This window comes from Pecten maximus, chromosome 6 (genome assembly GCF_902652985.1).
Source record: "Pecten maximus chromosome 6, xPecMax1.1, whole genome shotgun sequence".
NCBI classification, from domain to species: Eukaryota; Metazoa; Mollusca; class Bivalvia; order Pectinida; family Pectinidae; genus Pecten; species Pecten maximus.
The window spans coordinates 20,736,339-20,763,666 of NC_047020.1; the positions used below are offsets into that span (position 1 = coordinate 20,736,339).

The 27,328-nt window shown below is 36.3% G+C and overlaps 1 protein-coding gene across 1 annotated transcript in view; it reads right to left on the minus strand.

The window, feature by feature from the left end:
* LOC117330094 (transmembrane protein KIAA1109 homolog) overlaps nucleotides 1–26,960 on the minus strand; it is an 84,205-nt gene extending 57,245 nt beyond the window's left edge. The window contains exons 1-25 of the mRNA XM_033888313.1: nucleotides 26,502–26,960; nucleotides 23,572–23,715; nucleotides 22,668–22,839; nucleotides 21,692–21,767; nucleotides 21,247–21,437; nucleotides 20,079–20,158; nucleotides 19,211–19,352; nucleotides 18,390–18,546; nucleotides 17,737–17,907; nucleotides 17,303–17,420; nucleotides 16,577–16,732; nucleotides 14,491–14,588; nucleotides 13,931–14,103; nucleotides 12,910–13,219; nucleotides 11,499–11,702; nucleotides 10,405–10,542; nucleotides 8,620–8,796; nucleotides 8,039–8,284; nucleotides 6,067–7,756; nucleotides 5,324–5,441; nucleotides 4,959–5,208; nucleotides 4,033–4,640; nucleotides 2,968–3,498; nucleotides 2,447–2,627; nucleotides 917–1,770 (exon numbers count right to left, since the gene is read on the minus strand). Coding sequence (XP_033744204.1) covers nucleotides 917–1,770; nucleotides 2,447–2,627; nucleotides 2,968–3,498; nucleotides 4,033–4,640; nucleotides 4,959–5,208; nucleotides 5,324–5,441; nucleotides 6,067–7,756; nucleotides 8,039–8,284; nucleotides 8,620–8,796; nucleotides 10,405–10,542; nucleotides 11,499–11,702; nucleotides 12,910–13,219; nucleotides 13,931–14,103; nucleotides 14,491–14,588; nucleotides 16,577–16,732; nucleotides 17,303–17,420; nucleotides 17,737–17,907; nucleotides 18,390–18,546; nucleotides 19,211–19,352; nucleotides 20,079–20,158; nucleotides 21,247–21,437; nucleotides 21,692–21,767; nucleotides 22,668–22,839; nucleotides 23,572–23,715; nucleotides 26,502–26,718 — 7,202 coding nt within the window. The 5' untranslated portion in view covers nucleotides 26,719–26,960. The remainder of the gene's footprint in view (nucleotides 1–916; nucleotides 1,771–2,446; nucleotides 2,628–2,967; nucleotides 3,499–4,032; nucleotides 4,641–4,958; nucleotides 5,209–5,323; nucleotides 5,442–6,066; nucleotides 7,757–8,038; nucleotides 8,285–8,619; nucleotides 8,797–10,404; nucleotides 10,543–11,498; nucleotides 11,703–12,909; nucleotides 13,220–13,930; nucleotides 14,104–14,490; nucleotides 14,589–16,576; nucleotides 16,733–17,302; nucleotides 17,421–17,736; nucleotides 17,908–18,389; nucleotides 18,547–19,210; nucleotides 19,353–20,078; nucleotides 20,159–21,246; nucleotides 21,438–21,691; nucleotides 21,768–22,667; nucleotides 22,840–23,571; nucleotides 23,716–26,501) is intronic.
* Between the last annotated feature and the right edge of the window lie 368 nt (nucleotides 26,961–27,328).

Here is a 27,328-nt window from a genome sequence, read left to right on the forward strand (position 1 = left end):
TCTAGCCTCTCAGTTAATTAAAATAAGTCCTTCATTTGTTTCACTATATTTGACCTCTGACCTGGAATATGGTTCAAGGTCTTTATGTAAATTTTGTTGGCTCTATTTCAGGAACCTACCCACTATATCATGATTCCAGGCCCTTTGGTTTTGGAAAGCCATTTGAATGTTTTAACAAATTAGACCCTGTGATGTTGAATATTGGTCAAAGTTATTGCTTTCTGCAAACTTTGAGGGGTTATAAATTACAACCTACCAAACAAATATCATGGATCCCGACCTTTTGTTTTTTGAGAAGATGTTATTTGAATAATTTAACAAATGTTTGCCCCTTTGACCTTGAACTTGGGTCAAGGTCATTTCTTTTCACAAAATTTGTAGGGATTCATCCTAAGAATCTTTAAACAAAAAACATCATGACTCTTGACCTCTTTGTTGATGAGAAGAATGAACAATTTGCCATCAGATGGATAACAGACAATTGACAATGGATGCTGCACCATAAACTCACTTGGCCCTTCAAGCCAGGTGAGCTAAATTACCTTAATTAGAAAGAGAATTGCAAGAGGAAAGTATGTTCATTTCATAATTTCTTTAGAAAATATATTTACTTCAAACTTATGGTAAACCATCAAAAGAAAAAACACCTTGCAGTAAGATTTCCTTGACATTGTGTTGTATGATAATTTTGATAGACATCACATTATTTGATAGATATTTCTCTGATATTAATATCTTTTAATCACTTCACACCTTTTACATCTTTTTTAAAACTTCAGGTCTCTCATTGTTTGACTCCAGACTGCCAGTAACAAACATTGAACTAATTATAAGAAAAAGAAATAGCTGTACAAATGAGAACTTCTCTTCTCTAACAATTCTCCGTTCTCAACTTTAGCTGTCTCTATGTCCTTACCGCTCATCATCCAATGGCTGACCATGAAATTGTTCTTGTTGCCGTGCCATCCACAGATACAGATCTCCAAACTTGTCCACCTTATGTTTTAAAATTGACTGTTTCATGAACTCTGTCTTCATTGGAGTTGGAGGCGGCGTCATCTCTTGCTGGTCCAGACTGTTCAGACTGGTCGCAGCTGAATGGAAGCTGTAATTACTGTCATTCCTTGGGATTGGAGGTGGGGCTAAAGGTCCTGGTTTTTGATTGGGCGTTGGCACACGTTTCTCCGGAGATTCCACTTGGTCCCCTTCCGATTTTCCTGGAGTGACAAGACGTTTATATTTGGACGATGTTCCAGACATGTTACTCGCTGTGTCTGGATTATTTTTGTCAGAAAGTCCCAGACCGATTCCTCCACCCCCAACTCCATATTTAAACAAATGTCCACTACGCCCACTCAAGCTTGGTACGGACATGGAATGATGAACTGAGCCTCCTTCAGCCTGTAACAATGATGTACGCTCATCCACAACATCAAAACTTTCTACATGACTAAATTCTTCCTCTTCAGTTAAATTTTCCATACTTTCCATTGGCACAGCAAATGTAACTCTGTATGGGTTAACACTTTTACGAGACTTGAAGTCTAGTTCTGATAGCTGTGGCATGTACAACACATTCTTCCACTGTCGTGTGAGAGCCAGGATCCCTTTCTGGATAGTGATGAGTTGGGGCAGGGTGTCGGCAGTAATGGCTGCCTCCACCAGAGCAGTGCCCTTTTTGTGTAGATATTTCCTTAGAGATGTCAGTAATTGACAGGACGGATCCTCCTGGAAGGTCTTTGATAGAGATGTGATCTTTCCATACTTACTCTGTAAGTGAAATATTCTCTTTTTATTGGTCTTTCACAAACTACAAAATGTCTACAAACCAGATTACACTGCTCCAATACAAAATAGTATCATAGTTAGACAGAATTATAAATCTAATACTGAGCATGACCTCTGAACCCTGAAACAGGAACTCATCAGAGGTATTCTGATACTGGGTCTTTACACAAAATTATACAATGTACACCAAAGGTCTCCATTTTGAGATGTGTTTCTCTTGAAGGAAATGATTTTAGATTTAAGATTTTCACCTGAATGTGAGATATATGATTTTGAAGTCCTAGTATTGGAGATTTATCTATGGGAAAAACTCTTATTTCTACATTTGAATTTAATTCTTATGGAACTACTGGAGTTGTAGTAGATATCCACAATGCAAAATGTAGCTAAGTCTACAACTTGATCGTCCTAGTATCCAAAAACATTTAATGAGTTATGTTAACTTGATAGGCTTGGGTGCTTTTAATACTTTGTACCTGAACATACAAATTTGTTCTGAGGGACAAAAAACAAATAATTAAAAAAAAAAAACTTCTTTTATAAAATTCTCAATTTGAAAATGTGAACCTTAAATAAAAACCTCTGTAAGATTAATTCGAGCCAAACTAAATTGCTGTGCAGTATTACAGAACAATGTACACATTTGTGTGGTATCTACCTTGTGTGGGAGTTGTATTCCTGGCACCTCTAAAGCATCTGTCATTATACATGCTATAACAGAGCTCTGCCTGTGGGTGAGAGCTAAGATGAGACATCTCACAGAGACCATCAACTGGTCCAGTGGGTTCAGCCAGGCATTGATAGCTGGAGTAGCACTACTCAGAAGGTTCCAGTCCATCCTAAAGTGTAATTAAACCAGGTCAAAGGTTAAACCTATCCCCTCCATCACATAATATGTACATAATGTAAAGTTTATATAATAATCATGTAGATTTTTACTACGTTAAGTTCAAATAATGATTTTACTAAAAGTCAGAAATAACTTTTAAAAGGATGAATCCTTCATGGAATTATCAAACTGACCTAATTTTCACTAGACTTCTTTTTTTCCTTAGAATCCTTTAAAAAATCTTAGTATTATAGATGTTAATACTGCAATATACATATTGTACAACAAAGAACTATACATCACAATGTTAACAGATTAAACAAAGCAAAAAAAATTTATCAGATATTGACCTTGTAAAGTCCACTTTGCGCTTGATGGAGATGGGAGGAGGGGCGGCAAAGTTGAACCAGATTGTGCTGAGGTGAAGGACACCCCCTGACGAGTCCCCAACAAGAGGTTCCGCCTTTGTGTCAAGAGAAATGGAAGAGGCGCTGGAGGGAATGGAAACTAGAGAGTCCCACGAATGTATTGATGGTTCTTTAGTTTCATCAATCTTGATTCTTATCTTCTCCTCTTTCAATGGTTGCTGTGAACGTCCAATCTCAGATTCAAGATGCATCCGTGTTGTGTTTTGAATTTCTTCAAGATTTTTTGAGACCTTATCCATCTTCTGAAAAAACTCTGAGTCAGCTACATCCTTAAAACCGAGTCTACGAACCGCCGTGGCATTGATTTCCTCTAATCCACACTCAAACATGATCAGGCCAATACCATGAGATTTGGATGAACTATGTCCATCCCTGCTCGACTGTCTTCTCGAGAGTTTGGGTGGGAATGTGGTGTCCTGAGCAGTCTCATCAACACTTGCCTGTCTAAACAACCTGTAACAACAAATAGACATTTGCCTTTCCGATACTTAACACAACAAATGACAAATATTGAAAACAACTTAAATGTAGCATATTAGTAATATTGTGCAGACAAATGTTTCACATACAGAGCATATGCAATGTTTCGGGGAACATGTTTGTCCTCCTATAACAGAGACATTTTATTTTTGATGACGCTTAGAATCAATTTTATTACATACCTGATAATCATGTACATGTAAAAATCATTTCAAAATAATCAAATTCATTCTAAGTAAATATTTTATTTGACTTCTGGAAAAACACTCCAGAGGAATGCCCATGCTGAACACATAAATAACTGTTACATCAAATATTTCTCAAATATCAGAAGCTCATTTCTGTTTTTCTTTCATCAGATAATGACTTCATATTCTTGTAAAAATATCATGTGGAGGATAGCCTAATTAAAAAAGAAATCTATGTCATGTGCCATATATGAAACAAATAAAATAACTTTAATGAGATTAAATATAGTGCGATCAAATCATGTCACAACTAATTTACCTGGGCAGTGTTGAGCCCCGGCTGTCACTTTCTTTACTTGACTGTCGACTAATTCCCTTTCCACCAACATCACGACTCATCTGGCGACTCATTGGGGGCCGGGGAGAATGTCCTGAGGAGGAGTCTCTTCGTCGCCGTGGAGACGATGTGAATGAAAACGCACCTCCAGTTGATGGGAAGTCCTTGTCGAAGGTGAAGTGAACTTTGGACTTGTACTCCGGGATGACAGTCAGGAGGATGTCATTTGAGAAGTTGCTGTCCTTTAAGAGCCGTTGTAGTTGGAGATGTACACGGGAGATGTGAAGTGTTGCCACATCCTCCTCACGACAAACCTCAGACACTTGATTTTCAGGATCACCTTGCTCACTATGGGCGAGGTTAGGGTTCTTGGATTTCTTCTTCGGTGAAGTACTGGCCACAGGTGTAGCCGAGAGAGGACTTGGATCTTGAGGGTTACGGTACGAGTGGCTATTGGATAAGAGCTGGCAGCGAATGTCACCCACACTCACAGCAAGAAGTGACACACATGTTAATTCATTGATATTCTCCAAGGCAGAGAATGCTATCAGTTCCTCTACAATCCCAGCCTGTAGAAGGCAGATGTTGATCTGTATCAAGAGAGCACAAATGGTTACTGAAGACGTATGGATCCATCACAAACAGCTGAATATGAAGAGTGAATTTTTAAATCTAATCTAATACGACATAAATTCATTTCCTATGTATTCCAACACCCTGTCAGACAGGATGCATCCAAAATATTGTTCCACTTTACAAATTTCAACATTATTTTAAAATGACAACATTCTTATTTTCCATTATTTCTTTTGCTTTTCAGTATTTTCAGTCCCAAACAATACCTGCACAAATCATATGACAGGTGTGCAAATGAAGTAAAATGCAAAATAAAGAATGTAGATTTTTACCTTACTGAGAGTGAATAGGGCTTGTATACTTGAAGTTTTCATCTCCCCAGTCCGCAGACGTGATTCTGTGCTGAACTGTCGTTCCGTGCCAGCAGTGTTGTCAGCTCCCTCTGACACCATCTCTCTCATAGTCATACCCTTTTTCAGTCGATTCTGGCGCTTGAGACGATCAAGACACTGAGTGTGCAATCCATCAATGATGGAAGATGGATGAAGCATCATCAGGGTGGGGATCACTGCCTCTACATACCTACATTATCAATTCAAAAGTTCAATTGTTAATATTTAACCCTCCCATTCAGACAATTTCACATGAGATGACACATACAGGCCCCATGTGCCTCTTCATACATATTAATAGATACCTTTGGAATGACTCAAGGAATAGTGGAGTGACCAGAACGTCCATAGACCCTTTTATCTTGACCACAGCTGTTGTGATGGATGCACTCTCCATTCTCAGTTCTGTGATGTCCTCAAAGTCTGTAGATACAAAATATCACAATGGTCTCAACAGTCGAAAAAGCCAAGGACTTCAAGTTTAGGATTGTACAACTGAGGTATGTAATGTATATACAATATTGTCTATAATAGGTGAAAACAAGAAAACTAGAGAGGTCAGGAAGAGCCTCCACTATAAGTCTGACCATATACACTTGACAGTATATATATGGTCAGACATTGTTTAGAAGCAATGATCTTGACCTTGATTTTAAGATGATTACACTTACTGCACACTTACATCTGAAGTGCTATCTGCTGTACACTTAAATTTGAAGTGCTATCTACTGCACACTTACATCTGAAGTGCTACCTACTGCACACTTATTCTTAAGTGCAGTCCCTAACAATAATATTTCAATATATATACATGCTCATCTCTTCATCAGCCAATTCAACTCTCTCTTCACCAATTTTTTTCTGGGTCCCATTTTTCTTCTTTACTTTTAAAAGATTGCATCAATTTAAATATCTCCTTCGATGTAAGGCAGAATGTTTTACAGAGCAAAATAAATTCTTTTTATTGTTTAAAATAACAGACTTTATTGATCGGATTAACCCCTATATATCCTGAAATATTTTATTCTTATGAGTTGCATTGTCCTACCTTCTATGGTGTCCTTGCCCCTCCCTGACCTGCCCTCCTCTGTGGCACGCCCATCCCTAGGTGTAGTCGAGGTAGTACCCTTAGTCACATCCTCCTGCTCCAAGGTCCTCATCTGGGAGATACTGAAGCCCTGTCGCACCTTGATGAAGTGAGGAACACAGGCAGGACTATGAACATACTGGGCAGACTGTCCCGCAGAGGACAGGGAGTACAGAGAGGGGTCAGTCTGAGCCGAATGACCCCTACCCTTGTCAGATTGAGGCTGGTACCAATCATGACACTGTAGCTGAGTTAGATGGCGTGAGTAACATGCTAACAACACTGGCGATTTAGTTATAGGTTTATTGACCTGGCTGTGAAGGTCGACCAAGGACACATTGTCTGGGATATCTGGTCCTGATATTGTGTCCGTGTCACTCTGATCTGTAGGGGCGGATTCATACGATATTGTGGATGCATTACTAGAACGTCTATTTATCACAGTTGTAGCTACACTTATCACAGTTTGGTCCTCTACTTTATCATCCGGCGTTAAAGTCTTGTTCATTTCAGTTTCTGGTAACAGCTGAGAAGAATCATCAAACGAGAAAAACTGTCCACTATTGGGTCTTAGTGTAGAGATATCCTCCTCGGCAGAGAAATAGTGTTCACTCTCCAGAGAAGCCACAGAATAAGCCTTTGGGCCACTGCTATGTCTGAGTAACTGGGGACTGGGAACAGAACTCAATGTTGTCTTCCTCATGACCCCAGGACTATGTGACTCTATACTTTGGCCATCAGGAGGAGTCATGAACCTCGCACTTCGTATAGAGGTGTCATCCAAGCTTCCTTTTCGCGACCTATAGCTGAACGAGTCGTATGACTGTAGCGTCTCTCTGTCCCCTGAACTAGGTTGGATTGAGTCTGACTGAGTGGTCAGTTTGTGTTCACTAATACTACTTGCTGTTGTCTGGTTTGACATGTTACTTTTTAAGGTACTGGTAACTGACTGACCAGTACTGCTTGTTGTCCACTGTTTATCAGTCCCTACTGACCCTGACTGACTTGTACCACCAACAATATCCTCTGTAATATTGAAGTGCATGGCTGGTGATTCCGGACTTGTCATGTCACTCATATAACCTCGAGTAAATGCGAACCCCCAACCTTTGTGAGGTGACAAACCTCCATTAGATGGAGACACTTCAAACACTAACTTATCCCTGAATAGTAAACTCTGTCCAAATCCTGGGTCATGACCTTCAGGAGAAACCTGTAGGACTGCAGCAAATGGCATATCTTTAGTCCGACGAGGATTAAAGAATCCAATTCCATTTTTGTTATTACCAAAAAATGTACAACCTCCATGACAGCCACACTTGCCTACAACAGCAGAACTAATCTTCATTGTCTCCACCGGCCAAAGAAACCATAGCCGCTTGGTTTTCTTATCATGCAGCTTGAGAAACATGTTTTGGATTTCATGATAGTCAGGGTTAGGGAGTGCCATGGCCGCTTCAGCATCAATTGGACCCATAGTGAGACCCCCTGACTCCAGCCAGGTGTTGGAGTGATCCTGTTTACAGTCTTTGTGGTGAAGGGCCGCGGCTGAGATGTACTGGGTAAAGGACAGGTGCTCTATCTTACCAGTGATCCCAGCTCGTGTGTTTGTCCCGTGGAGATTACATGTCGAGATCTTTACTGGGAAGAGCTGGTAACAAAAATTTATAAGTATTATATGTATTTTAAGATACTAAGGGGGTTAGGGATATTATATCTTGATCTGTAGCATTATTGTAAACTTAACTTTTTTTTTTGAATTTCAATTTTTGATTTAATTCTTTCATTATATAGATAATCAATAGTTATTAAAATATTCCTTGAAAATTTATTTGCTCTATACATTAAATGAATACAATTAAACAATAACAACAATAAACAACTCCGCCATGATGTGTTGTGATATTAAACCCTACAGTCATATAACTCTTACCTGTATGTTGAAGGCAGTGCCCGACTCCACTAGAAAGAAACTGATGGAGTCCAAGGAGACCCTTGTCATCCTGTACTTTATGTCCTCAGACGACGGACAGTAGAAACGATACTTGGGCAACATGCGACACTGAGGCTGGGGCAGCATATGCTGACAAAACTGGTAGGAGCGTGGGTGCTGAAGGCTGTTTTCTGGATCCTCGACCAGTGTAATAAATGTCTGCAGAAACTCCACGATGTTCTGTAACTGCTCAGAAACAATAAACGGAGAAATGAATGACAGATTACAAACATTTATGTCATTATCTTGCTGAGTAATTGTACTTCATAAATTCCTCTGGTCATTATCCAGCAAATCATATATTGAGGATCTTGTAATGTATGTGTGTCATGTGATGGGGATTTTATAGAATGAGTTGAATAATTTGATAGTAATCATGCCTTTTTAGGCAAACAACTTTTAACACAGAAACTGAAAATCAAATGGGGCAAAATGTTTGAAGTCTCATGTATCATAATGAAGACAGTTCAGTTTTCCATACAGGAGCACCTAGCTGATCTAATTGATTATAAATGTCCTACCTGAGAGCATGTGAGTTTGCCTGTTAGATCTCCAATGATGGCCTCCACCAGCCACCCATATTCTAGTGTCTCTGAATCCAAGGGCAGTCCCTCCAGGGAGAACATGGCATGACCTCTGACCTGTAACCCTGATAAGCCCAGGTGACCTACATTAAGGTGACCTTCACCTTCATCTCGCTGTAAAAATGTAAATATAATATATTGGTTGATATATTGGCTAATTAACAAAATTATTCTCTGAAAAACCAAGCAAAAAGTATACTCAAAGTTTGATGAAATGACCTTGGCCTTGACTTTGGAATCCTGAAACACAATATGTCAGAAGTATACTCATACTTAACTTTTGTTAAAGTATGATGAAAATCTGTCAAAACATGAAGTTGCTAGTCATTACAATTGAATCGCAATGTGACGGGACAGAGAAACGAGCAACAATTTATGCCAACCCCATTAAATGGTGGGGGCATAAATTGGTATTTTACAATTATTGATACCTCTCTGAAAAATACAAATATACACATTTAATACCTTCATAATGTCACTTTCAGGAAACTGTCAAATATACACATCTTTGGTGATGAAACATTTTACACACAAAAGTTCAACTGTAATGTAGTTACAACATCATGTAACAAATGACAAAGAACTTAACATAGGAGTCAATGATATCAGGTCATACTTTAGAGTTCAACAATAATATAATATTTTGATACAATATTTTTCTGCCATTTGGCAGGTAATGCTATGAAATCTAAGGTTGTTACTGCCATCGAACCCTATCTGTGGACGACAGAAGTACTTCACCACCTGAACGAGTGTATTAAATGTATTGACACAACCAGTAATCCTCATCCCACTCATGTTACGATGGCAATGATTGGTTGTACTTGAAGTAGGCCGAGTTCGAATTAAAATGTTGACAACACCGAAAAATAAATATGGCACATGGTTTTGTATTCATGCATGTCCTCATTGATTAAAATAACGTCATAAATGTGGATTTGGAATATCCAGAGGAACAATAATATGGAAAACATATCTGTTTGTCGTTCAGCCAATCAGATTCAGATTGTAGACAGAACTGTCACTAACCCGGACATGTTCGAGCCCACCGTCCATGATCAGGCCCACCATTAGTACAAGTAATGTTGCAACTAAATCTACGATCTTTATTGGCATTGGTGTCGTTATTTAACTGAAGACGTGGTTTACCTTGCGGCCAGGGCTGTTATATGTTTATATGTAATTTTGATTAATAATCACATGCGTACGAACTTGGCACGAATCCCTATGATCACATCTAGCAGGGGCCGCTAGGCCTATGTGTTGTTTACAAAAAGATTGTCACCCATGCATACTCGAATTATTCAAGCCGAAGCAAGGTTGTAGTCAGGAATATTCGTCATCTTGGTCTAACTTGTTAAGAATGAGAAACAATATGCTTTTTTCTAACCTGAAAGAAGCTTCCTAGTAACTAATCAACCATCGGTATACACAATTGTTATATTTTGCATTCAATCACACAGATATCAAGCAATTCTCCCTAAATGGGAACCCCTAGGGCCTGTACACAGCCTGACACATGTGCATAACAAGTCGGTGTCCTTGAAGCCCCGCCTACTTTAAACGAACTGTGCAATGAGGAAATGTTTTACTCTCTGAAGCTGCGGTTTATTTGTATTGGATAATGTACCATTGATAATGTTGGCAACAATGTTATACTTTCCTAGTCCCCAGATAGGGTTCAACAGCAGTAATAATATTGAATATAAACACTGAACATACCTCTAACGTATCCTTGGCAACCAAAATAACTGGTGATAACAGAAGCTGTAGTTTGGTCTCCTTGAAGTTTTTGTCAAGTTCAAAGCACAGCCTCTCTAAATTAATACTGGGACAGGGCAGATCATCTATACTGCAGTTCTGTAATATAATAGTGGTCAATACATAATACAGTTAACTCCATTCAAATTAATAACGACCAGTCTGGTTGTCCTACCACAGGTTTTTGGTAATGCTTCTACCTTTTATCTTTATCGATGATATTCTTCCAATCCACTAGTCCCACTAATTAGCAGGTAGCAAATTATAAGGACAAATAAGGCTTATAACCATTTAACAAGAATTACATGTAATTATGTGTGTCGCCTGGCCTGTTTTGTCAATATATTAAGCATTTTACATGGGTACTCAAGGATATATTTAAAGAGACTAATAAAATTCACTGATTTTCTTCTAAGTTCAGAAATTTGAGGTTTTTACCAAAAAATTCAGAAATCGTAGAAATGTTAGTAAAAAGTGTACTGCATTCAGCTATACATCCCATGATACACCTATAACCCAAGTTTGGTTGCTCTAGCTTCTATAGTTCGTCAGAAACAGCTAAATATGCAAGAGCTAAATGTAAAACCATAATGATGATTTTTTCTAAAGTCCAGTTTGAGATTTTTACCCAAAAAATGCAATAACCCATGAAATATTTTTATTGTAGTAGGCTCTACTACCCATGCTACATTAATGATGGAGGTTTAATTGGTTGGTCTAGCTTTGTCAGAAACAGAGCTAAATGCAAACCCTTAACATTGTTGACACCGTCAATGTCACCACTGTCAGAAAAGCAATGCATATATGCCGTCTTTTCCACATCCATCGAAAGGTGACACAAAAGTCACAAGACAACCAAATGTCTTTAAGTCACTCTAGATCACATGGTATAACAAACATCAAGACAGTACCAATGTGCCTCAGGGACCAAAAACAACCATCTCAATCCCTTATATACTAGATCACTTACACATGGATATGATTATTGAACTTAAACTCCATATATGAAATTTCAGAGCCAAAACATTGAGACCTTTAACATACCAAATCCTTACCTTAACAAGATGTGCATGTATATCATGGACAGTTACAGAAACTGTGACAGAAAACGGTCTATACTTTCTGGCATCAAACGGTTCTGTATCCTCCCCGCCCTCTGACGCTGACAAAGGACCCATGGCTGCATTATCTCCAGAGCTTCTGGCTGTACCCAAGTCATGGAAGTCTGTAAACACCTGATCCTCACCCAGGTAATTCTCCTTTATATACAAGGACAAATCTTTATAGTACAAACTTTTATTTCAATAGTTCAATGGAACCTCTATAAACCGAACATGCACAGGACATGGATATTTGTTCAGTTTACAGAGGGTTCGGTTTGGAGAAGTTGCTCGAAAAATGACTGGTGGAATTCCGGATATAATTGGTCGGGATGATGTTTTGTTAGAATGTACCCGATTACAAACTGGCACGAACGTACGTGTAGACAATTTGGTTTGTCAGAATAATATGAATATCAATATGAAAGTTAATCCATGTATATATTGCAGATTATATAAGAAAGACAACTAACTATAACTGTTAAACAGTATTTTTACATGTACAACTGCACTTTACGATCGACCTACATTTTGTTACATCCGCTAAAGCTTCGTCATGTGGATGGGGCCGATACGGAATATTTTACACATCGAATAATATGAAAGGGTGTGAAGATGTTTTGTTTCAATATTAATTATAATTGATCAGTTGATACTGGTCATATTTCTGACATCGGTATTGTCCAAAAAACACAACAGGCTTCATTTACGACCATGCAAAAACAACCCCCTTTGGGCCTCATTTAAATTATATTAGATGCGAAACTAGCGATCGCCGCTCTTCAATGAAGTGCGGCATTGTTTCATAATTGTTGTGTTGATTATACACTAGGCCTACCGTCATAATGCCCCCTTGGATACCTGTACAAATCACCTACATGTATACGTAGGTCACGAGACAATTAGGCTTCACACAATACCCATCACAGGTGTTGTTTCACGGTTGACTGGCCTGACCCCATGTCATAATCGCTCAGGTAAAGCCAGTTTTCAGAAGTTATTTTTGGTATATTTTAACAGGAACCGGACACAAAATCGGTCCGGTGTTCGGAATTCAGAGGGATCGGTATTTGGAATTCCGTACAATGACAATTCGTTCGGTATACAGAGGTGTTCGGTTTTTAGAAGGTTCGGTTTTCATAAAGTTGCACTGTATTCATTTTAAAATTTTTATATATATTGTTCAAAAGCTATATCATAATACTGATTGTGTTGAATAGACAGTAACTCAATAAACATTCTTTAATTATGAAAATACTGTCATCTAGGAATAAATACCATTAGCACAGTGAAATCAATTAATTTCAGAATGGAGGAACTACCTATATCATACAGAATATAATCATACAACTCTAGAAAATCTCACCTTTACATGTATAAAATTTCTCAATAGTGGACCATACAGACAGAGAAGGGACGGGGCAACCTCTAGTTCTACAGCGATCAAATCTGCAGCCATTTCTCCAGGGTCAAAGTTGGGTGGAGGCTGGCTTCGTTTCTGCTCACTCCTCAGTGGTCTGAGGGGTATAAGCAAGGCCTCCTCTAACTCTGGGGTAGAGATGGTTCCTTCGGGAGCCGGCGTGGATGAAGTCTTGGACAGACTTGGCATTGGATGGTATGTATAGCCAATACTTAAGGCTACGTTGGAGGTATGCCAACAATCTATCCAGTCTTGTCTGAAACACCGGGTGTATGAAGCCATAGTTATAGTTTAAAATCTATAATTGTTTACAGCATTGAAAGTTCTGTTGTACAGTCACAAAGTGTTGAAATTTAGGTTTAAATTTGAAGATTGCATAAATAGTTCATGGTATGCCTCATACCAGACAATTCTCAAATTTGTTCCATCTTTACCAAATAATACAATTGCAAAACAGCATACTGTGATTTCATACATGTCTATCAATTAAGTATTCATACTTTTTTAATTTCTTGGAATTTCCATGGGAGAGATTGTATATGTTCAGATTCCAATCCTCAGAAACAGAAAAGACAATTCATAGACCTCCTCTTAACAAAAAATACCTTAAGCTAACATATTTAAACTGCTCAGTCTTGTGGACCAATTGGATTTTTAAAATTATGAACAAATGAGAAGTTTTCCTGATGATAATGTCTAAAGCATGGGTCCAAATGTGGGAGTTTCCCCCCGAAATAGGGATTATTTATCAAGTACAATTAATTTATTTGACACTTTTTATATACAGTAGAATGCCTTATTCCTGAACTTTTAATTATTTGAACTACTACTGTGTCCAGCAAAAGTTTGCCTGTTATAAAATAAATCATAAAGTCATTATGAAAACATTCATATATCAAAACATCTATATATTAAAACATCTATTATGATATATTAACTGAATGAGTTTTAATTTAGAAAGTATTACCCTTCCGAAGTGGCAGTGAATCTTCTCCATTGTTTCTTCCCTGGCTGTTGAAATGGATTTTCCATGATGTTGCCATCTCGATCCATCAACTTCATACTCTCAGCAATGGCCATCACAACATGCCTACTTGTGTTGTTTTCTGGTAAGAACAGCCGACAGAAAGCATTCTCACCCTACAAGAAGATAAAAAACATGTATAATATTATTATTTCATCAGAAATGCATTTTACATTTCAAAGGGTGGTCTATCAGGCTTTTTAGAGTTTTGTATAAAACATAAGAAATATAATGAAAATTATTTTTTTCTAATTATTGAATAATTATTTGTGTGCAAATTTTAATTTTAATTAAAAATTAATTCTAAGCTTATAAAAAAGTCTTATTCACAAATCTTATTGATCAAGATAATTTTCCAACCATCTGTATTTTATACAGCTACAGACCATCTTTGACTGAATATAAACTTAAACAATAATGGAAAGATGTAATATTTAGAGAACCTAACATAGTTCACTTTTGTCATGCATATGACATGTCCATCAGATAGATGGAGCACATACTTTGATGAGGAATTCAACGTGGACTGTGGGTGGTAGGTAATCATGGTAGGGCAGAACAAGAGAGAGATCTAATGTCTCCCCGCAGAAAGCAATGTGGGCTGTAAATAAAAAATTATTTTATTTTATTTATGGGTTTTACGTCCGCTATTACGGCCTTACGGCCTTTCAGCTGACGAGATAAAAAATAACTGTTACACATGGTTAATATCTACTCAATGTCACTAATTTAAGAATAAATATCATTTTGTAATTGGAATACATGTTTTTCCATTGGCACTACTTAAAGTCATATAACCAAACTGTGAGACTCATTATGTGACAAGTTTTACTAGTCTGCATTCTGCATACTAGTATTACCGTGAGTATATTTCTAATAAAAGATAAATCCTAAACTAAGTATTCTCAAATAGATATAATTAATTTTCCATTGTTTGTACGCAGAATGCGGCTTTCTGATTGGTTGAGATTTTTTTTTCATCCCACTATGAAAAAAATTCCGAGAATGGCGCGAAAAATGTGACGTCACAATACGACAATTGACGTTGCATATTGATTTGAGAAAAAGAATCCCATATAAAACCAGTAAAATGTACATAAAACATGTTTCAAATTAGAAAGTTAGTTTCAAAAATTAATTATAAGCGTTGATATCAATTATTTTTTAGTTTCATAGGGGTATGAAAAAAATTTTGTATGCAAACTTCTGTAAGAATTCCTGAAGGGGAAAAAAACCTGCAATGAGATTCTAAAACGTCTAGTTAATGACTGGACATTGAATACTAGTACAGTAGAACCTCTATAAACCGAACATGCATGGGACATGACTATTTGTTCGGTTTACAGAGGGTTCGGTTTTGAGAAGTTGATCGAAAAATGACCGGTCGAATTCCGGATATAATTGGTCAAACGATGTTTTATTAGAATGCACCCGATTACAAACCGGCACGTACACACGTAGACAATATTTGGTTTGTCTGAATAATATGCATATTATGAAAGTTAATCAATGTATATATTGCAGAATATATAAGAAAGGCAAATGACTATAACTATAGTTTTAAACAGTATTTTCACATGTACAACTACACTTTACGATCGACCTACATTTTGTTACATCCGGTGAAGCTTCCGTCATGTGGATGGGGCCGATAGTCCAATACGGAATATTTTACATATCGACTAATATTAAAGGGTGTGAAGATGTTTTTTTCAATATCAATTACAATTGATCAGATGATACTGGTCGTATTTCCCACATCGCTGTTGTCTAAAAAAACATCACGGCTTCTTTACGAAAACAACCCCTTTTGGGCCTCATTTAAATTAAATGCGAAACTCAGGCTTCTAGCTCTACTTGCATTGAGAAGATAAACGAACCGACGCGCTTCAATGAAGTGTGGCATTGTTTCATAATTGTCGTGTTGATTATACACTAGGCCTTCCGTCATAATGCCCCCTTGGGATATATATTGGATACCTGTACAAATCACCTACGTAGGTCCCGAGACAATAAGGCTTCACACAATACCCGTCACAGTTGTTGTTTCACGGTTGACTGGCCTGACCTCGTGTCATAATCGCTCAGGTAAGGCCGGTTTTCAGAAGTAATTTTTTGTATATTTTAACAGGAACCGGACACAAAATCAGTCCGGTGTTCGGAATTCAGAGGGATCGGTATTTGGAAGTTTTTTAATACTATAATAAAGAAGGACCAATTCCGTACAATGACAATTCGTTCGGTATTCAGAGGTGTTCGGTTTTTAGAAGGTTCGGTTTTCGGAAGTTGCACTGTACTGTATTATTATCATCAAATTTTCAGTCTTTGTCCCAGAGTTGAATTTTTCAACACACTGACTGTTTAAATGGAATTACTTCAGCAAAAACAAATGTTAAATGCTTTCTACACTTCATTCCCTGATGTGCAATGGTTTTTTTTCATCAAGTCAGCAATGGTATGACAAAATTCAAATGGAAGATGAGAGTAAAAAAAGACTGACCAATGTAGGAATAATAATGTGTCCTTATAATTTCTTTAAAAATTTTAACCTGATGTGTTGATTCAAGGTTGTTAAATATAAGCTGTTACCGTTCTCAGGGTTCTGTGATGAGGTATCGATCCAATTGTACTCATTAGCCAGAGTGATGAGCTCAAAGTCCTTTATAAGTAGGTTGATGGTCCAAGTATACGGTACAAAAGGGTAGATGTCAGGAACAGTCTTCGTGGACCAGTCCTCAATCAAATCTACAAGATTTACAAGCATTGTCATTTTCTAGTACAGAGTATGTACATCAATGTGATATATATATTTTCTTACTTTGATACACTTAATCAATAAAAATTAGATATTTACTTGGTACCTTTGTGCATGAAAACTTAAAATGTATTTATTCTTTTTCACAGAAAGCGTCCATTACTAGTAACAAGAATTAGAATTAGAACAACAAGTTTTCATTAGGTGTGGATCAACTATCCTTTTGTTTATCTTTACAAAACCTCATTCTCACTTTGAAAAAAAAAAAAAAAAAATTCATGAACTTTTGAATATTTTCCTAGCATGTCTCTTTTTCATGTTACTGACCCACTAACCACTTACACCAGAATGCTGCAAATCTGAACCATTTAGGGAACACATGATTTGTTTGGTTATACAGACACTTGTATGGTATGTGATTAAACAACATGCCATCTAATTATATGGGGAACAATGCAGGAATTTTTTTATCTAAAATCTATATACAATGTATAAAAAAAAAACAAAAAAAAGAAAAAAAAAAAGTCATATAATTTGGTTTAACTGTACTGGGTACTTGCCTACAAAGAAAAACTTATGTTGGAATATAAGCCAGACAGTGGCTTTACATGCGATGAAGTCACACTGCCAGTCCTGATGGTCATTCCATACTAAAGGGTAGGACGCTGTCACATCAAACTACAATTCAACAATGTTCAAATGAGATTTATCTGTTTGGAATAACTGTCATGATTTTGAAAGATGTTTATCTTAAAAACAGTTTCAAATCTCCGTACAAAAATATACAATTTATCTGTTATCCTTATATAACTGATGATTTAAAAAACATATATCATAAATCTGATATCATTCAAAAGAAAATTATAGTTAGTTTTTAATTGGTCAACTATGATTTCAAACAACAACATTAAGATGCAAGTAATTTTCTCAAATAACTTTAACAACCTATAAAATCTTACAAGGCAGGAGTAATGCCAGAGAAGCAATAGCCTACCTCGAAGGTCTCACATTCTACCAGGGAGCGATACTGGAGACTTGTCGTGGCATCCATCAGGAGTAGCTGGCCTTTAGTCTTCGTTGTATACCCGTCCTCGTCTATCACCCATGGCACATTGGTCTCTACATAGGACCCTGGGCTGGTGTTCATGTGTATGGCTTGTGTTTCCTATCAAACACAATACAATGTTCAAAAAGCCAGAGATTGCAGACTTTTACTTACTAATTTCGATAGGATGAGGCCAATTGGTGGGATTCAAACTTGGTTGGATTTGATACTGAACGGTTCACTTAGTCAGATTTGGTTGCATCAACACTCCCATCCATGTGAAACTAAGATCAAAGTTCAAACTAAAACAAGCATACTTGGTATTGCTAAAGCAGTACATGTCCCCTACTGTTCTAAAAATAGTAACTATGACCTTTACCCAAAATCCCTGAAACTCAAACTTGTTAAACATATTATGGTCCTTTATCATTGTGTGAACTTTGATCAAAATCTCTCAGGAATGAAGCCACTAGGGCGCTGAAAATCTTTGGATTTACGTACATATGTACATACAAGACAGAGGAGAGGAAACCTATAGTCCCCTCGATTTCACTGGAAGGGGACTGATAACACAAATACAAATGATATTAAGTGTAGCTCACCGACTGTTTTGTAAATAAGATATCGATAGTGGCCTTTTCCAGCATACTCATACGGAACTCAAAGCTCTTAAACTGGCGACGCTCCCCAGGCTTGGCTTCCTGTGTCGGCACCATGGACTGGTAGTCCGCCGGGTAGAAAAACTTGTACAGATGTTCTCTACAGCATAAATAATCATCTAACAATCAAAATGTGTGTATGTCTATTAATACATAAATATACAGTGAAGTGTTAACAAATATGTAAAAGGCTGGTAACTTAATCTTTTTAACAACCTGACCATAAAGTCTCAATATAATAAAATGACAAATTCATTGGTAACTTTAAGCCTACATCTACATGTACATGTGCACAAAAGTCAATCTTGTTCACAAATTTTATCTCTTTATAATTCATTAACATCTGATAAATGCAGCAGCAGGTGCTCACATTCTGGCTGGAACAGTTGTGATGCCCTCAAAATCATCGATATTGGAAAATGTAGGTAGATGTTATATACATTGTATATCTAAGTACTTAGATATTGCAGAAAGGTCACTAAATCATAATCTGTGCTGTCCTTGTTGGCAGGACCTTCAGTGTATTATTATGGAGTACAGGGAAAGATTTATTTGAATCAGATTGTCTCTCACATGTTGACTACCATCCTGCAACTCTATCATCTTAGAACAGCTTAGAATTTGAAACTCAAGGATGTATGTAACTGACCATGCAACTTAAATTGCAAGTTAAATTGTCAGAAACAAAAAATGTTTAAGGATGGGAAGATTTCATTTAAAGTGATCATTTTTCTTCAACAATTTTTTGTAACATGGCCTTGTACCTCTGTCTGTCAGCCCAGGGTCCATAACTAAGGTCTGTATTACGTCCACATTTGATATCCATACCAAAGCAGGGATATGTCCGTCGTACAACAGTCTCACCATCAGCCAGCTCGACTATCTCTGGCTCATAGGGCACAATACCTAAAACACAAAACTTTGGTTATCTTCATCTTCTATCTGCATGTAATCAGTGCTCATAAGGGGAAAAAATACAAGGACATTTCTTTCCAAAAAATCTAATAAGTATTTGAGTGGTAAAAATATCACATGTCCTCCAGACTGCCTTCAATATTAGGATCACCATGTTATTAGGATGAAAATCTGGCTTTACATTTTTGCACTCTTTGTTTGACAAAGGAAACAGGAATTTTTGAAAGCTCCAGTTCAAATAAGGATATCTTCATTTGAATAAGAGATCTTTATCTATTGAAAAAAATAGATATCTGTTCCTAAAATGGAGTAATCTGTATTTGAAATAGAGATATCTGTTCTTCAAATACAGAATCTGTACCTGGTTCATAGAAGTTGTATTACCTGGCTCATACTAGTTATATTACCTGGTTCATACTAGTTATATTACCTGCTTCATACTTGATATAATACCTTGTTTATTCCAGTTATATTACCTGGTTTATACTAGTTATATTACCTGGTTCATACTAGATACATTACCTGGTTCAAACAAGATATATTACCTGGTTCATACTAGATATATTACCTGGTTCATACAAGATATATTACCTGGTTCATACTAGTTATATTACCTGGTTCATACCCGGTTCATACTAAATATATTACCTGGTTTACACTAGCTATATTATCTTGTTCATACTAGTTATATTACCTGGTTCAAACTAGTTATATTACCTGGTTCATCATGGTAATAATGTATGTTGATTTCTCTTGTCTGTAACACAATGAAACCTTCTCCCATAAACCGAGGTGGTCTGAAATATATTAAGTAAATTTAAAGGACATAACAACAATCAGCCATTCAGGGAAAACACATGATATAATGTACCAGTACAATTCTATTGATGCAACGGCTGGTAGACTTTATGTCTATAATTCCAGTAGTCAGATGTAAGGTCTGGTAGACTTTATGTCTATAATTCCACTAGTCAGATATAAGGTCTGGTAGACTTTATGTCTATAATTCCACTAGTCAGATGTAAGAGCTGGTACACTTTATGTCTATAATTCCACTAGTCAGATGTAAGGACTGGTAGACTTTATGTCTATAATTCCACTAGTCGGATGTAAGGTCTGGTAGACTTTATGTCTATAATTCCACTAGTCAGATGTAAGAGCTGGTAGACTTTATGTCTATAATTCCAGTAGTCAGATGTAAGGTCTGGTAGACTTTATGTCTATAATTCCACTAGTTAGATGTAAGGTCTGGTAGACTTTATGTCTATAATTCCACTAGTCAGATGTAAGAGCTGGTAGACTTTATGTCTATAATTCCACTAGTCAGATGTAAGGGCTGGTAGACTTTATGTCTATAATTCCACTAGTCAGATGTAAGAGCTGGTAGACTTTATGTCTATAATTCCACTAGTGGGATGTAAGAGCTGGTAGACTTTATTTCTATAATTCCACTAGTCAGATGTAAGGTCTGGTAGACTTTATGTCTATAATTCCACTAGTCAGATGTAAGAGCTGGTAGACTTTATGTCTGTAATTCAACTAGTCATAACTAAGGAGTGGTAGACTTTCAGCTGCCATCTTGGATTAAAATATGGAAGAGGATAGCCCAATCTACATCAACATAATCTACATAGTTTATTTCATTTGGATATCTTGTCAACGAATTGCAGATGACCGGTAAAATCGTAAGTTACAAGGTTAGGAAAATGTGCTGTGTTCAATCATTGAGTTTGAGAAAACAAATAGAAATCTATTAACTGTTTTCTTATTGTTTTGTTTTCACACAAGCAGATATAGGTACTATATATAATTTACTGGAATAGCCCTAACCTACTTTTTCTGTCTGTGAACTACTGCCCTAAATGACATCAAAAACACAACTTACTCATCTACAGGGCCAGCATACTTGGGACTAGGCACAAACATAACTTTGAAGTTTTCTGCCTTCCCAATCAGATAATGCATGAACTGGTCTGACTGTGTGGAGGCAGGTTTGGTAGTGTATACAAGTTGACCGTCCTCAAAGTGGACGATTAGAGTATTAGGGACTAGCTGGTTACCAAACACACAACGGCCCTGTAACACATACACAAAGATTATACACTTAACTTTATCATTATTAAACAATTATTTCATGAAAATATCAATTTTAATAAAAATAACTGTTTCTTTATATTTCTTTATATTGTATCATGAAAATTTTGACCTGTCATATATAGGAATAGTCTATTGTCCCCTGTGTGAGTTAACGATGACAACAAGGCCTTTTCATTATCAAAGACAAGAAATGTAAACAAATAACAACTTATGTATGATGTAGCAATACTTACACAAGAGATTTCTATCTTGGTTACAGGGATCAGGTCTCGCCACAGATGGTGTGTTGTGGATACTGTTGCTGCAGCCCTTCTCAAAATATATGCCAAGAATGTACAGATGATAAACTAATATGATTGATATTTACTGTTAAATTGTGTCCGTTTACAATGAAACTGGATCTAGTGACATCTATTCATTATTAGATTCCATTGTGTTGTATGAATTTTAGTATAAATAATTTTATATCAGGATTCAGATGTGAAAACTAAAAAGAGGCAATGCGACTTATTTCATTTATGATGTCACCATTCTAGTTGTAAATTAACTGTGCTTATTTGAACTATATTTCTTATTATCTCTGGGACATATAAAATACGGAATGCCGATCGGTTGGAGAATGCATGATTGAATGACAAATAATCGATTTACTTGGATATTTATGTATAAGTTTGAAACATGACACTTTGAATATGAGTGAAGACATTGCTAATTGTTTGTGTTTAAAATTGATTCGCTTGTTTTACTGTTCCATAAAATTTACTCACCGACCGCTGATTTCAATGGCGGCGGAGATTATCAGATCGGGAGTGACAACACACGCTATCGTTATCCCTATTGTCAGTCAGGGCATTTGGGGGAGAGGTGTGAAATCTTGCCGCAGGGGTCACGACAAACACCTGTCCAGTGGTCAGTACAGGAAATTTTTTTGTTCGAATCATGAGATGTCAATTACCTATAATATCATAGCTAACGGGTCATGGAAAAAGTTTGATACATCAAAAACTTTGATTTATAAAAATTTGAATCATACATAGGTTCGTTAGTAGTGTTATATAATAAGAAAATTCGGGACCAAGCAAAAATTTCCAGTTAAGCCTTCAATTCTTCCCACTCCCGAAGCCACAGGCCCTTCAATAGTTTTAAACCTCCACCTTAAAAAAAGTCAAACAAAGTGCTCAATTACCCTGGAAATACATTGTATCTTACTTTTTCTTATCAAAATTCACTTCTGTTTCCTCACTTTCAGTACCAGGGGAGCTATCAAAGGTTCCTGTCCGAAACAGTTTCTCCATTTTAGCATAATTTCCAGACCTGTTGTAGATATGGAATTCAAATCCATCCAGAAAGACTGACACCCTTGTCTCCAAATGTGACAGATCTGTGAAAAATAACCAGAAAAATGTATGTGCTACATACAATGAATATCAATTGCATTGTATTTATAATTTAGTGAGCTAAGAAAAAAATTGTTTATGTTTCAATTTCTTACAAATCCTATATATCTTTCCAGGTAAAGATATTTTTATTTCTTACAAATCCTATATATCTTTCCAGGTAAAGATATGAAATTGATAAAAATGAAAATAAACAATTATCATCAAAATATAATGATATTTATATGAGAGTCAAACACTGACAGTAAAACTAGATCATTTCTCCTTTAATTTGTATATTATTATATCCACATAACATTAAATGAAGTTGAACACATTCAGATGAAAAAAAATTATGCAAAACAACTGGCCTTTTTTGTTATTTCTTAAACAAATCTTTGCCGAGTTGAATTACATATGCATGTATATTGATTTGAATGTATACATGTCATGATCACTGCCAATTGGAATTCAGATTCTGTTTTTTGCATTTTTATTGATTATATTTATCAAATCATATTAATTGTTGCATGCTGTACATTGTAGTAGTATACTATTAAAGTATTTTTAATATTAAAATAACAATGTAAGAACACAAAATATAGTTGCTTTTATATCAATATCAATAAATAACTAGCTATAGACCTAAAGACAAATCATGAAGCTAAAGATCAGAGAGTCTTCATGCTTTCTTAGGCAACATTTAAATACATTGTAGATTCATGATAAATTGAAACCTTCATTGATCTGTTTTGGTGTGTATGTTCTCCACCACTTGAACAGGATAAAGCCATATTGGACCCGAATCGAGTAATCTTCTGTGATGAGATGAAAGTCTCGGATCATCAACTTCCCAGACAGAACAGAAAAAGAAAATGAACCTGCAATTATAAGAAAAAAGGGTTGTTTTTTTTATATGTATATGTCAAATTTCATTTACTAATACATATGAAAAACATTTCAAATTTCATTTACTTATACATATGAAAAACATAAGGATTACATTTACTTAGATGACAAACTAAAATTTCCATGCATACTGACTCCAAAAAAAAAAGTAAGAAAAAATTAATTTATCTAAGAAGTTTCACATAAGCCAATCAATTTTAAATAACCATGATCTTTTATAAATCTTTGATTCATCAGCATCCTGTTGATATTCATTCATTGTTTAATTTCTCTTGCATATGATGATAGATACAAGGTAAACATTTTAACATTCATGTCACTCAAAAAAGAAAGTGAAAATTTTCAATTTATCGCATTCTCCGTGTAGGGTGGCACTGTACACTTTCCTTAAATCACTTCTCGTTGTCTGCTGTGAGAAAAGCATTTTAGATCACCTACTTCATTGTACCATTTTAATTCACACTATATTAGTGTATATTCTGTCAATTTTTACCTTTTGCTATATTAGCATTGTATGTATATTCGACTCCTTGTGCTTTAATAATGTCCTTCAGCAACACTTGTGTGATATACAAGCGTTCATTTATAAATCATATTTAAGCTGTGATGATAATTATATATTTATTACATTGTTATATTATATCGTTATTTTAAATTATGCCATGCTTGTGTAAATATATTTGATGCAGGGCCATGTTGTAAACTAGACATTGTCTAAATATGTTACCCTGGTTAAATAAAAGATATTATTATTATTATTATTATTATGTGATGTGCCAGCTCTTAGGAAGCAACTGGCCATTATCTCGAAGATTAATGCTGTCCATGTTTTTTGTGATTTAATGGTCCAGATAAAGTTTTTGCCCAAATATATTATTTGGACAAAAACTTTGGACAATTGTCCAGCGCTAGAAATGTTTCAATTCCACATAAAACTGTAATTTTGTTTATATAGAGCAACAAAATGAATACTAGCAATCTACTGCAAACACCACAATTAAGCTGTTAGATAATTATATATTATAATGCAGAGAGGAAGTGCATGATGAATCATGATACAATACAAAATCATCAATAACACTGATTTTGTGGAGAATTTTTTACTTTTCCAACCAATATTATTCAAGCACCACACAAAAAACAAATCACACAAATCTTTAAAAGGCCTAGAGTCATGATCCAAATATGGAACTATTCAATTAGTTTAATTCTGCTTTCGGCATCTATATATATCATATATATATATGATAAAGACTGAAGATCGACTAGAGAATAAGCACAATTGCTGAACCAATCTCCCAAGAACATACAACCTATATCTTTCTAGTCAGCTGAAGGAACCAAACCCCCTTTTTATTGCCATAGAAGAGAAGTGAGGGGGAGAAATTGTATCCACTTCTTACTTTAATCTGTGCTGAAGGACAAGTACTTTATGAAGGTAATTATAAACAATGACACATGCATATTACTGAACATTTACGAACCAATAAGGAAAGATATAGCAAAGCATAGGTTACCGGGAAGTCTAATTAGATTGAAAGTCATGAAGCATTTAATTTCCACACAACCCTGAATTCATGTTCACTTCCAATGTGAAAAGATATGTATACCATTGCATATGTAAAAGTTCAAGAAGTAATAGTGTGTAGCCACCCGGGATCGAACCCGCGACCCTCGGCTTACTGGTCCGCCGCTCTACCGACTGAGCTAAAGGGAAATTCCCCTAGCCGGAAGCTAGAAGGCGACCATACAACTATGTACAGTATTTACAATTAAAATCCGGCCTGCTACACTACTCCCTCCTTCAAACGTGTTCGCCCCCGAATACACCAACCCAGGTTCTATCTCCATGGAAGCCTCGTGCTTCCACTTGGAGTGGTCTGTGGCACCAATGTAAAAGTTCAAGGAATAGAAGTGTACATGCAGTCAGCCGGGATCGAACCCGCGACCCTCAACTCACTGGTCCGTCGCTATACCGACTGAGCTAAAGGAAAATTCCCCCTAGCCTGAAGCTAGAAGGCGACCATACAACTATGTACAGTATTTACATTTTAAACCCAGCCTGGTACACATATATAATTCATCATTTCCAACCCTCCACTGATCACAGGCCCTAGCCTTGTCTGTCAATATACCAAAATTTTATACAAGCAACCAAGGCAAGTGACTCTTATTCTTTTATCAGCTCAGTAAAATAATCATGTTCCAGGAAACAAGTACATGCCTTTTTTAAATACAATTTGATTCTTCATGACAACTCACAGAGAATGGTATCGATACAAAGATACTCGCAGGCTCACCTTCAAGTTTTCGCATTCTCGCATTTTCACTCCCTCGTCAATGCATTTTCGACCTATTGTCAAAAGAGCGAGAATGCGAGATTTGATAATTGGCTCTTAAGAGCAACCATAAGTAGGGGTGGAGATTTCTAAGTTTTAAAAAGAGAAGAAAGATTGGATATAAATGTATCAAGTTTTAAGGGTGTTGCAAATCTGCAAGGAGTTATCAAGACAGTTATAGTTCTAGGAAAGAAAGAGTATATTTTCAGGAGTCAGTTTTACAGCATGATAATTGGTAAGATATTGATAGGGGTCCCACACAGAACTATAACATACTAATTAAGGTCGAGCTTCTGTTCGTGATAAACATTGGCCATATAATAGTATGTAGTAGTATATGGTATATATATGCCCACTGTGAATCCACGGCTGTATACATTTTTATCAAAATATGCCTACACGGATACGTGTATACTTACCAAACTTGATGTGGCCATAATTAACAAATTTATTGGCTATTGCAGTGACGATGAGTCCCAGAACACGCGAGTTGTAGAATGTGAGGTATATCACCCATAACTGTGCTAATGCGATCGATGTAAAAAACCAAAACAGTGTCGACTTAGGCAGTTCATTGATCAATCTCTGTTCTATATCATTGATGCCACCATCAGTATTGTTGGTTAAGTCAGACATTTTGGCGACGTTCTTTATATAACCCCTCTGTCTCAGCTTAGATCATCGCATTCACCAGACATTTCCCAGCTGGTCATTGATCCGTCTGTTGCCGACATCTTTAAAAACTTCATCCATATAGATAAATTGTAGAAATATGGATGTACTTTCAAAAGCTGAACGCTGGCATTATCTTGAGTTTGCAGTATGCCAATCCTACCGTGCAATAACGAAGGATTTTGCATGGAATTAAACATTCTTTACTCTGCAGTGCCGAAGAAGTTTACGGAAGCAGACATCTTTACTAATCGGAAATGAAGGGCGATAACTCTAATCGAATCAGCTGGCATCGTGATGGCCAGACTCTAATAGGACCTATTTTCGTTTTTGCGGTCCAAACGTTTAAATTGTTTTCAGACGAGCCTTGACAAAGACTCCCAACGCCTGTATTAACATTTTCAGGTCCATCAAGAAATATTACATTTAAAAACTGACAAACTGATCAGTCGTGTGTAATAAATTGTAGGACTTTTATCCCTTGTGTCGTCTGTTCTGGTTCTTTCCCCTTAAATGACTTATATATGCTTATATTCCACTCATTTAAACTATTTGTAAATGATAAAACTTAACA